Source organism: Bradysia coprophila, unplaced genomic scaffold (assembly GCF_014529535.1).
Source record: "Bradysia coprophila strain Holo2 unplaced genomic scaffold, BU_Bcop_v1 contig_232, whole genome shotgun sequence".
Classification (NCBI taxonomy): Eukaryota; Metazoa; Arthropoda; class Insecta; order Diptera; family Sciaridae; genus Bradysia; species Bradysia coprophila.
This window is the reverse complement of record NW_023503493.1, coordinates 1,804,665-1,817,148: the sequence shown is the minus strand read 5'-3', so window position 1 is coordinate 1,817,148 and position 12,484 is coordinate 1,804,665. Positions and strand designations below refer to the sequence as shown.

At 39.0% G+C, this 12,484-nt stretch overlaps 2 protein-coding genes and 1 long non-coding RNA gene across 5 annotated transcripts; 1 reads left to right on the top strand and 2 right to left on the bottom strand.

Annotated features, from left to right (window-relative positions):
- The first annotated feature begins 331 nt into the window (after window positions 1-331).
- Window positions 332-3,367, top strand: LOC119075909. Its single transcript, XM_037182493.1, has 3 exons — window positions 332-596; window positions 2,562-2,735; window positions 2,806-3,367. Exons 1-3 carry the CDS (start codon window positions 543-545, stop codon window positions 3,358-3,360), a joined length of 783 nt encoding a protein of 260 aa, XP_037038388.1. The 5' UTR covers window positions 332-542; the 3' UTR covers window positions 3,361-3,367.
- Window positions 3,368-3,556: 189 nt separating this feature from the next.
- LOC119075924 lies at window positions 3,557-6,426 on the bottom strand. The gene is made up of 2 exons (XR_005087495.1): window positions 4,262-6,426; window positions 3,557-3,950 (listed from the first exon to the last, which is right to left on the bottom strand). It is a non-coding gene; the product is annotated as an uncharacterized LOC119075924 (long non-coding RNA).
- A 1,363-nt stretch (window positions 6,427-7,789) lies between these two features.
- Window positions 7,790-10,801, bottom strand: LOC119075873 (NAD-dependent protein deacetylase Sirt7). Of its 3 annotated transcripts, none has more exons than XM_037182436.1 (4): window positions 10,602-10,801; window positions 10,363-10,543; window positions 8,446-10,081; window positions 7,790-8,385 (listed from the first exon to the last, which is right to left on the bottom strand). In XM_037182436.1, the coding sequence occupies exons 2-4, from the start codon at window positions 10,471-10,473 to the stop codon at window positions 7,916-7,918; spliced, it is 2,217 nt and encodes a 738-aa protein (XP_037038331.1). In that variant the 5' UTR covers window positions 10,474-10,543; window positions 10,602-10,801; the 3' UTR covers window positions 7,790-7,915. The 3 variants fall into 3 exon arrangements, with proteins under 3 accessions (XP_037038331.1, XP_037038332.1, XP_037038330.1); XM_037182437.1 differs by having other exon boundaries at window positions 10,615-10,801; XM_037182435.1 differs by having other exon boundaries at window positions 10,363-10,801.
- Window positions 10,802-12,484: the final 1,683 nt, after the last annotated feature.

The following is a 12,484-nucleotide window of genomic DNA, read 5'->3' as shown; positions in this document are numbered from 1 at the left end:
GAATTTGTTTGGTTGTGTTGGATGATAGTTTGTGAGCTTGAAGTATTTTCTTGATTTATACGCAAAGATTTTCAATTTTCCACAACAAATTCACGTTCCAGAAAAATATTTCTATCGAAAATAGGTCCTGCTACCATGTGCAATAAATCATTCAAACAGTTTGCATTGTCGTTCTATTGCTGCATGCATATATAGGTATTCCGTGAATCATCATCATCATCATCTACACATTCAGGCGTCTAAGCGCAAACAAACACAAAAAAGAGTTGCAAGAAAAGAGATAACAGGCAACAATTTTGAAATGCAATCAATTGCGAAGAGACTAATTTAGTTAGTTAAGTTATGCATCGGTCAAAACATTATTTTGTGTGTAAAAGAATATCAATCGCAGGCGCAAAAAATAAATTCGCGAAGAAGTTTATATTTTTAGCAGTCGGTGGAATGTGTTCATTGTGGTTGGTCACTAATTCAAACTGAAAATTTTTTTGCGATTCTTTTCCGAATTATTTTTTGACAAATTGAGCAGAAATTGAGGAGAAACAATGGGCATATTAACGACACAGGACAGTGCTAGATCATTTTCAACTTATGTTGCGGTGAGTGGGTTACATTTTGTGATGTGAACAAAACGATCAACAGAGTTTCAAACACACCGGAATGATTAAACAATGAAAACGTATGAGTTAATAGAGTCAGTCAACGCCTATAATATAACAATTGTTACCATTTGTGGCATTAGTGATGATAAAATGTGTTACACGGAGTGATCAATAGTCGTGTGTGTGATGAGTTGCAAATACCATAATATAGGAATAGGATGTCTCTTTTGTTATATAGCGCTATAAAACAGATATGTATGCTAGACAGACCTCCCACTCGATAAGGTTTTGCTTTGGGGATTAGACGAATAGTAGAATCTCCTAAAAAATTGATCCCGAAAACAGCATTCATGTCACAACAGTATTGTTACAACAGTAGTTACTATTGCGTTGGTGACATGTTGACATTGGCAAATTTTACTTGAAAGAACTGTCAACGTGAAATAAACCCTAAATGTCACCAGTGTAATGGATCATTTTCGCAGGGAGTAAACAGCCGTGTAATAGTCAATTTTCGCATGGGGCAGGCAATAAATTGGTTTCCCCTAGATTTTCCTCTCTTTGCAGAATGTCAATCAATTACGTGCTTCATTTGCCTGGTCAATTTAGTAACTACTTGCATTGACCCTTTATTCAGGAAATATTTTTAAGAAATTGACTTTCTAAAGTTGCAAGAATTTCGCGAAGTTTGGGAAAATTTTCAAAATTTGCATGAATTTCTCGTTTCCTAGAATTTTCCGAAATTTGTGGGAATTTATCTTACAGCTAGAATTTTCCGAAATTACTTAAAATTTCCCTTTTTCCGAATTTCCCTTTTTGAGAGAATTTCCCGTTTGTGAAAATTTCCTGAAGTTTGCAAGAATTTCAATTTTTGTGAAAGTTTCGCAATATTACTGAAAACTTCTTTTTTTTGCGAAAATTCCACTTTTCGGTAAAGTTTACAGAAATTTTTGACAGTATTTCCCGAAATTACTGAAAATTTCTATTTTTTGCGAATTTCCTTTTTTGCGAGAATTTCTCTTTTTGTGAAAGTTTCCAGAAAATTCTGAAAATTTCCCTTTTTGTGAATTTCACTTTTTGCGACAATTTCCTTAAGTTTGCGAGAATTTCCCAGAATTTGAAAGAATTTCCCTTTTTTCAACAATTTTCCAAAATTTGCAAAAATCTGAAGTTTACGAGAATTTTCCAAATTAAAGAAAAATTCCAGAAATTTACGAGAATTTGAGTGAATTTTACTGAATTTCCCTTAATATCCGAAAATTTGAGATAATTTCCCAAAATTAGTTAGAGATTCCCACGAAATTCCCAGTAGGAAATTTTATAAAATTATGGGAAATCACTTACCCAATCATATGCTTTCCATTCCCTTTCAGTACTGTAATATTCCACTGTGCCACTGGTATATATAATGTGAAATGGTCTAAAAACGTAGAACCATAAGCACCGAAACTGGTGTTAGTAATGCTGTAGCACCAAGTCCTTCGTGGCTTCTTAACTATGTTGAGTGTGGTTCTAGCTTTCATTACCTCAATAATGTGTTAACGACGCGTTACATGGTGTAACTTACACCGATAGAGCTTAGGGCTTTAGACTTTATAGATACCGCGGACGCGCGGAGGTTCTAAAAATTATGGAAAATTTAATTGAGTAACCTCTGCTCGAATCGACAATCTTAGTTTCTTAGTGCATCTAGTGCATCTAGAACAATTGAGCAATGGACAAGTGCAATAATGTAAATTCATTACCGCCCTAGTGCGACAATCAATATTTGACCTTGCCTGCAGTAAATGCGTACATAGCAACATTACGTTATAGCATATTGTAGGGTACAGTACGTAAACAATCAATAGATTCGTATGTGCTGTCATAAGAAGAATATTAAATTGAAATAGGTCACCACCATCATTTCCTTCGTTCATATAACTTTACTGCTGTATAACCGTAAAACTTTTCCTTCTACAGCTTTTCGGTCTCGCCCTGCTGATAACTTCAGCAATTTATTTGAAGAACCTCAACAAATGGGAAGAACACCATGCTTGCGTGGAAACAATACCGGAAAATGAAAAATTTTCAGCTGACATTCTGTGTTCGAACTATTACGCCTGGCGACGTGCAGCTATCATCGGAATCATTATCGTAAAATCAACACGATTCAAATTGACCTTCAACCGATTTTCATACGAGCGTCTCTCATTTTCTATTACAGGGTGTCATGGACGTACTTCTCTTACCATTTCTTCTATGCTGTGGCTGTTGCCTCGTCTGTGGCTGTACGGCACTGTTTTGTGCATGCATGAAATGTCAACCTGATGATTCATTTCCCTTTCGCAATCAAAATGCTGGAAATACAACGGAGAACCGAACAGCGTCACCCACTAATGAGGTCGAATTAATACCACCAGCTACAAACGCCGCCACAGAGCCAGCAACCACCGATGATGATGATGATGTAGATCTGTTCGCCAAATGTAATTTGAAAAATTTGCCGAAACCGCTGATGACGCTTCTGAATGTGATTGGATGGTCGGTGTGGGTATTGCTTCCGTTTGTCGGCACATTGTTGATTGTAATTTGGATAAGCGATAAAGAAGCTATTCGTACGCGAGACGACGAGTTGTACCGGTCGGCGTTGACAGTATATGTGGTCGCTTTGTTGAATTTGATGGTCTTCTATCAAAAGTTCATTGACAGTGTGTTTCAACGATGCTGTGGATCGAAGAAAAAGGAAAAGAAGGAAGAAGAGCCACCGGTTGAAGTGTGAGGCGATATGACCAACGAGAAAGTTGTTCGATGAATTTCATACAAATGATAACAGGTGGCGTTGTTTCTGTTCTGTCTAGTACATTGAAAGCAACGCCATCTGTTATTATTATTCGACTATGAATGCACAACTTCACGGCCTAAATTACAAAGAGAAAACTCGTCAGATTTTCTTTCAAAATCATTTTTAATTTAAAAAAAAAATCTTTGTTAACGGCTCTGGGTTTGACAAAGAAAATGCTTACGTAAATAAATCAAAAATCTGTACCGTCTCTTAGAACACTACAAATTAAAATTAATCGAATCGAATCAGTCTTCATTTAACGAAAATAAAGGAGGGCGGGGGGAATAAATGCGGCCAATTTTTCGGTGATTTTATTCACCGGCTGCGACCGCTTAAAAGTGTACAATGTGATGTTTGAGTTGCATTTTTGTAATCAGAAAAATTAGTCGAGTGTGAGGGCCAATTTTGAATGATACAACCTGACGTCAACATTTTATAACATGACAATACGGTGTGTTCTATTCCTATCAGTCTACAATCTTAGCACACATCCACAACAAAATCAAAACTTTTTATAACGAACAAAACTCGCGCTGTAAATGCGCCTTCTAACTGTGGATTTACATAGCAACGTAAAAGTGACAGATGCAAAAATTTTCTCATACGGCAACTCGAAATTTCATTCATAATTTTAATTTTATGAATGGAATTTCGGGTTGCAGTATTTAAAAAACATTGCATCTGTCACTTTTACGTTGCTATGTAAATCCACAGTAAGATACTGCATAGCAAGTCATTTTAACGCTTAGTTTTTGACATTTATTTAATGACGTCAGCGTTATTCTGTCCAACTGTCAGTTGAAAATATTTAAATTTTTGGCGCACTTATGGCTAGAACCGAACCGGACCACTCGCACTCGACTAAACTGTAGGTTGGGCCGAATTTTTACAATTCAATTTTAAAACGCTTAACCCCTGGTTGCAGTCATGATTGTCCAGAGAATCTTTTACGGAAGAAACATTTTCCTTTAAATTTGTTTTTCCCATGCGTCAAGAGCGATTTTTTGATTTTCGGATCGAGGTAGTAGTCAGATTGCATTTATCGCTGAATGATTTCTCTGACATGATTGCGGTTACCATCGACTAGAATTAATAGAACTGAATAGAGTAGCTTTTAAATGGCACGGAGTAGGTTGGAGTTCGAGGTCTCTGGTGTGGTGGGACAATGAACGTCATTCCCGACTATGGCTTTTCGACAAAAAGTGTGGAATTACGGATAAAATTGACGCACGTTCTGGAAAGTATGGCTCATCACCGTTATTTCATGGAAGAACTTTTTTTGGTGGGATTTCATGATCCATGTTCAAGAGCCTGATATATGTCCTGGAAAAGTCCTGGTTGTTCTAATAGGGATTTTAAGTTCTCTCTAGATCAATGAAACGCACGAAGACTATAATTTGGGATACTAGTTCTAGTGTTTCTTGCACAGACATTTCATCACTACTTCCCCACTCCTTGAATTCTGTTCACGGATTTGGAAATTTCCATTTTTGGGATGTTTTCTGACGACTTTCCTCAGGAAAATTGCAATTGACTTTTACGAAAGCTTTTTCATGTGACAAACAACTGTTCGTCGATGAAATTTTTTTTGTGACTGCGTATGGAGTTACACATCCAAAATAATGTCGAGGCCTGGACGTTTCTTTTACTTTGTTGCTCTAGACACTAGACATTTCAAAGGTTTTTGGTTTTTCGAAGTCATCAGAGGTCAGTTCCTAAAAACAGATGACGTCTTCATGGTTTACTATCCTCCCTATCCGAGAACTATAGAACTGCAGGGAATTCAGACGATTTTTCTGGTTCCCTCCTGATTTTTTCTTGTGAACTGACCTGCTGTCAACTTAACCATCGACAGAATACAGAAAGGAAACACCAAATTTAAAGAAAAACGTTTCTTCCACAAAAGATTCTCTGGACCATCCTAAATGCACCCAGGGGTCAGGCGTTTCAAAATTAAAATTGAAATGTAAAATTCGAACCAACCTAATAGAGCCGTTACTCTCCGAAAAACGCGTTTATAAATCAAATTAAATTAAAAAAAAAGTTGCCGCTGGTCTTAACAATTACAATTTCTTAAATTTACACTTAAAATTAGTCGAAATATCATTTTACAAAAAGAAAAATCTTATCTCACTGAACACAACCATTATTAATGTACTGTTTAAAATACGTCGTCGTTTACTTCCTTTACACAGGCCATCATTGCTTTCATTGCTTGTTTTTTGTTTTGTAATTTTATTTTGCTTTAGAATATCGAAATAAAATCGAAAATCGGATTAATTCAAAAATCCGAATTTGAATTTAAATGAACACGAACTGAGTTAAGTCATACATGTATATGGATTGTTTGGACGAGGTGCGAGGGCTGCAAGACGAGGATTTACGTATGGATGTAGAATGAGAGGATGGATAATGTAACGCTTAAAATCTGTAAATCATTGGTTTAACTCAGTCCAATTTCCGTTCTTTTCTTTTGTATATTTACTGAATTATGCTCAGGGCGGCGATTCTTATAAATTGAAGAATTAGAAAACTTGACAGTGTTGTCACCCCAAAAGTTACGAATCGTATGAACCACTCTTAGTAATAAAGTGACAGCTGTCAAGTTTTGAATTGTTAGACTCACTGGAACTAGCGCCCAGGGCGTAGATTCTCGTAGCGAAGTTTTAAGAATTCGTACCAATTCTTTATAGGACTTTATACACGGAACTGGGCGACGATTCTCTTATTGTTAACTAGAAATATTCGTAACTTGACAGTTACGTGCATAAAATGTCATTAGAACTGTCAAATTACGAATTCTTAAAGTTACAAATGTATGAGAATCGAGGCTACGAATCAAGGTACGAATATTTGGAGTTACAGAACCACGAGAATCGTCGCCCATTTTTAACTTAGGAGATCTGTTTGGATAGAATCTTATTTTGTGGCGGCACCAGTTTCCGGATATGTCGGACACCTATTGTCCTTTCAAAAAATGTTTTTCTTTGAAAGAACAATAGTTGTTCGACCAATCTGCGGTAATTTGCAAAAGAGACTTAGTAAACTAAAAGAATTATTTTGTTTAAAATTTTCACTAAATCCCATATGCAAATTACGGCAGTACTGGTACATGTCCGAAACGAACACCCCACGCATTTTGAAAATAAAATTTGAAAAGAAAAAGTAAACCCGGGTTTCGAACTCCGGTCTTCGGTTCAATCTTTGACTTAGTTCCTAAGCGATGTATTCATGTCATATGTATTCCTAGGAGGGAAAACTGTACATGCTTGCTTGCTTGCTTAATAAAACGAAGAAAAATAAAAGCTCACAAGCGAGTTCATCAAACAAACAAAAGATTCTGTCACGAGACAGCGAATTGAATAAATTTTTGTGGAGAAAAATTTCTTTTTCAAATTTAAAAATTGAATTTGTTTCACCTCAGAAAACAACATTATCGCGTCTGACACATGAAACAAATATTTTTATTGCCTGTCTCATGCGAAAGTTGACCATTACATGACAGTTTATCCTCTCACTGACATAAAAGAGTTGAAAATCTGATCAGGTAACCTTGTTTCCAGGTAATCTACGTTAACTGGTACGGCTGTATTTTTCGTAAGGACAGATGAAGGACATGTCTTCAAGAGTAAGCTGGAGTAGGTGAAAATGACTGATGAAATATTAGAAAACTATTCTCAAGTGTCGGAAATGGGTTGAAAATCGTATTGGTCAAGGATCAGGTTGATATAGAAGGTTAGGTTGCCTTAATCTGATACGAACTGAACCGAATTTTATAGATTTCAAGCTGACCTGAAACCAGCCCAGTAAGTCAGTGAAGTTAATCCTGATCAGGATTCTTGTGACCTCTAAAAATACTTTTTGAAAATATTTCAAGTGAGTCTCAAAGTTGTTTCTAAGCAACTGAACCTGTCATATTCAGGTGTAAGTCTGGGACAATCGCGTATAACCGATCCCCTAAATTGTAGCTTCTTTCGTCGTAAAACCTCACTCTGCTACAGATTTATTAGCTTGAAACTAAGCTCAAAACTTAACATAGGAATGTCAACCTAATAGACAGTAGAATCTGTCAACATCGAACATCGGTGTGACATGGACAATCGATCTAACATCGACAATCGATCTAACATCGACAATCGATCTAACATCGACAATCGATCTAACATCGACAATCGATCTAACATCGACAATCGATCTAATATCGACAATCGATCTAACATGGACAATCGATCTAACATCGACAATCGATCAAACATCGACAATCGATCAAACATCGACAATCGATCTAACATCGACAATCGATCTAACATCGACAATCGATCTAACATCGACCGATAGAAAAAAAGGTAGAGCGAAATGAAACCGATTGAATAGCGGGGTTGAGCAGTCGATCGATTTTTTAATTCATAAGAGGAAGCGATTCATTCCAAACGTACGACCTCGTGACTTCTTAAACCTAAATTAAATGCAAAATTACTTCACCCGGAACGCCTCACGCACGTCTCTTGCGCCGAAACATTTTCCGATAGCCTTTGCCATACCATCCGGCCTGAATTTTCACCGACTCCTTGTCGTCTTGGCTGCCGCTAAATTCGACGTTCTCCACTTTGGCACGTTTCTCATCACCATACGCCAGAGTATTTTCACTGTCCGACTCATCCGTATAATCACAACATTCACACAACACTAATCGGCCTTTGCGACGCGACGTCACCACGAAATCGGTCGTCTGCGGTCGATAGAATTGGCACTGGTATTCGGCATAATTGTCAAAGCAGAAGTCACATTCGGCATCGGACCGATTCAATTGGAATATCGGTATGATGTCGGTGCGCCAGATGTCCACTTCCGTCGGCGGTGGATAGATTATGCTGTGCAAGCCGGAATACGCATAATTCACGTCGTACCAGTGGGGTAAACGGCATATTACTTTGCAGTAGTCGATCAGGTGCTTGTAACGATCTGTAGGGCGAAAAGAAAGTCGAGGTTTCCGTATACATTGCGGAATGTGCAAATGGTTACCTTTATCGTTGTTGAGCAGGCACACACCACGGCTGGTTAACTTTGTTGGACTAGGACTTTTAATACTGTTGCAATCGTTGGCCCGATCGTCACCATCGGACATTTGCGGTAATTTGAGTAATTTTTCGTCTTCGACTTTCGGTTCGACGTTTGACATTGAAGTGGGATTGGCGAGGGATGGATCAATTGACGGGGTTTTATCACAGTTTAATTCGGCGTGTAAGTCAGTGGCACCGTTGTCCTGAGCTGCTTCGTGGGTGTTGACATTCAGCAGTTTATCATTTGTTACCGACACTAAGTCAGTCGATCTGGAACCAGTATCCGAAGAAGTTGCTTCAATATCTGGAGCATCTACGGCATCAGCTTCTTGGTCTGTGGTCTTTCCATCGCCAACGGTAGGCTTCAATTCCAGCAGTCGATCACATGACAAAGGTGACACATTATCTACGCCGTCCTTAGGTTCTACACAGTCTTTCGTGCTGTTGAACCGTTTCGATTCCATCTGTGAAATCGGAATCAAATCTGGCAGAGGCTTCACGGTCTTCGGTTCACTCTCATCGCAACTGCTGCTTTTGGTGATTTGACTTTTGCAATCGTTCGAATCGTCTGTCACGTCACAGCTGTCGCTCTTCAAGTCTTTATGGCTCCGTAACATTGGCTGCGATCTTGTGTGTAGTTCTTCCGGCGCCAGCAGACTAGCATGTGCAAATATCGGATCCGTTCGGCGATTGTATTCCGGTACGGTGACGTTCATGTACTTCATAACCATTTGCATGACCTCATCACATTTTCCGTTGATTTTCATGGTTGCGGTGCCGTCTTTCGGTGTCCATTGCAGATTGACAATGTAAATTTTCGGCCGCTTACTTTTCGGCCGTTCCATCGACCACAGCCACGGATACTTCTTCAGCACTTTGAGACTGGAGCCCAAGCACAAAATGACATCGGCTTTGTCGGCATGATGGATGGCATTGTCCCAATTCAACGGCCACTTCAGGCTGCCCCTTTCGCCGAAATGGACAATTGTGTCGACTAACGCCGTTCCACACATATGGCACCGACGATTCGTTTTGTGATAATATCTTGCCGTAAATTCGGTGGTGTCGAACAGTCTCCAGTATTCCACGTTCGGTTTGCAATTCTTACACACTTCCACGTACATGTTACCGTGCACTTCGGACAACGATTTTCTGGGTAGACCGGATCGCAAATGAAGCCCATCACAATTCTGCGACAGGACGTAGCGAAGGATGTTGCGACGATGCAGCTCATACAGAGCCATATGCGTGTACGTTGGTTCCGCCAATGACAGATCATGCTGACCGATCTCTTTACCTTGTTGCAGTAACGTCCATATGCCTTGACTGCCACGATAGTCGGGTATGCGGGCCGATGTGCTGATACCAGCTCCGGTGTAACAGACCAAATGTCTGGCTCGCGAAATCACTTCGGCGAGTTTACGTGCCTTCTCGTCGATCGTCTCCGATGGATCCTCCTTTTCGAGTACGCGCTCCTTGCTCTGGAGCAGGCGATTTTTCCGCTTCAGAATTTGCTTGACAATGTCGGTGGCTGAGTCCAGGATTCGGCTTTCTTCGATGGTGCGCAGGGTTTCGCATTTTCGGAGTATTTTCGATACCTGGGGACATGACGGAGACATTGGTCAGCGGAAAGTTTTTTCTTTGGGGGATAAGCATCTCGAGTAGCGGTGATAATGAAATGTTCCACACACAAAAAACAAACGAAAACTGGTTTTTGGAAACAATAAACAAAAACAGACTCACACACATACACAACACATACAACGAAACACAAGCAAGCGAAACGCAACGCGCTGAGTAATAAAAATGAAAAAAAAAAATTGAATTTCACGCTCGCACTGGTTACACACCAAATTGCATTCAAATTAGTCTCACTCACCCGTCTCAATGCCTCCTGTTTCTTCTTCTTTTCACAGACTTCCGTCTTCTCATTACACTTCCGACGTCTTATATAAGAATTTAGAATTAATGATTTTTCCATTTTGCCCATCGTCTTAATTGTTGCACCATTTCTCTCACGTCGTTTCCAATATCTATGTTCCGTTCTTAACCCGTCCAACCTGCAAAACACATTTTTTTCCCGTTTTCGGCCAACAGTGAATTCACGTATTTTCTTACAACCGACACGAACCGATTTGAATGCGTATGGTGCGTCACGCCAATTGCGTTTATTTGGCCAATGGACTCGAATTAATTTCTGTGACGAAAGTCGTAAAAATTCACACTTTTCGTTTAATTGTTATTGTTTGTGAGTGGATGGTGAGCTTGGTGTTGGCTTCTACGATGACTTATGGGGAGAATGTGCAGAGCTGCATGTGTGTGCTGATGTTTTTCTATTGCATGAGTGTGTATGTGTGGACAGAGCACGGACCAGTGATGTTAGCCGATTAGAGAAAATGGATTTTGTTTGCAGAGACGTGACGATGTTGTGAAAACTGACCAAAAATAGAAGAAAAAAAAAAAACGTTGGCAGTAGAGGAACCATGAGCGAGAAAATCTTTAGAAAAAATAAGTGAAGTTACAGTCAACCCCAACTAAATTTGTGACACAACCAGTTTCAGACGTTTTGCAGCTGAAATGACTACACATCCCGTCAACGGGCTTTTCGCCTAACTGACTGGAATAACGCTTTTCGCCTAACTGACTGGAATAACATAGGTTTCTTCCAAGCAACGGTTTCGCCGAACAAAATGAACTGTACACTAACCGAATGCGAACCGATGTCATCCATAGAACCACAACTTTTTTCTTTTGTTATTTTGACACAATCATTGTTAATAATGTTGAGGTTATGCTTCTATGGATGACGGTTTGACATTTCATTTCATCTTAACCTATTACCAACGAACAATTACATAGAACACAAAGAGACGTTATTGGTACTAAATCCAAGACGCAACCTAATAACCGATTCAGTCAAATGTCATTATTGTGGACAACAACCTAATGAAACGAATTATTTGCGTTGCGGTTTAGTTTCGAACCCAAAACTGGCAGTTCAATAATTCAATGTGAAGACTCAACTTACACACTGCGCTATTGAGTTGATCTGATCGCAGAGTGACAGTGAAGCTATATAGGTATGTTACAAGGTTATTTCAGCTGTCAAAATGTCATCCATATCCTAAAAATAAACACGAAAGCTTGAGGTTATGACTCTGTTGATGCTCTCGATTGTTTTCGGCTTGCGAAAATCGTTTTTACAGAACGATATAAGAGATCTGTTCACCAAAAGACTACTACGAACAAATTGTGACCTCTCTACAGGCTAAAGTATATTAACACTGAAGCTCACATTGCACAAATTCGTTTGAGTCAAGTGGCAGTGAAGTGAATTCGATTCCATAGATTCCATACAAACTTAGCAGGTCTCAGGTGCAACAATATAAAGCACAAGAAAATTATGATGATGGCAACATTACAAAAATGAATTTAATTGTAAACTTTGGGGAGGCCACGGCTAAAGTATCTCTCACGTTATACATGAAAATTGGCCTTAACTCCCTTTGATAAAACACCCTTCTATGTACATATATGAACTCTGAAGGTAAGCGAATCACAAACTTTGACGGATTCCAAGTTTCAGGGTACTAATGTTGGTGGAACTGGAATTGCGTTGGCAGTATTGAGTTTTGGCATTTGTAACAATCTAACAAATTTAACAATGAACGTCAACACAAGGTATGGTCGAATGTCAAACTTTGTATGTAGCGGAGGACATAGCAATTTCATATAAACAAACTCACCTCTCATGAAATAGCTATGTCCTCCGGTTTGTAAGAACAGCCCGTACCAGGTTTCTACTTTCATTGACAAATTTAATTTAACTTGTCGCCACTTGTGGTTTTGCATTATTTTCAGTTTTTAAAAATACTTTGGCCACGCCAGATACTCGCCAATATACCACTTCTGATGACTTTGAATATAAAAAACTCACGACATCATCAAGGGGATGACAATCATCATGGGAGGTGAATCTTCTGTATGAAACTCCAATGCTC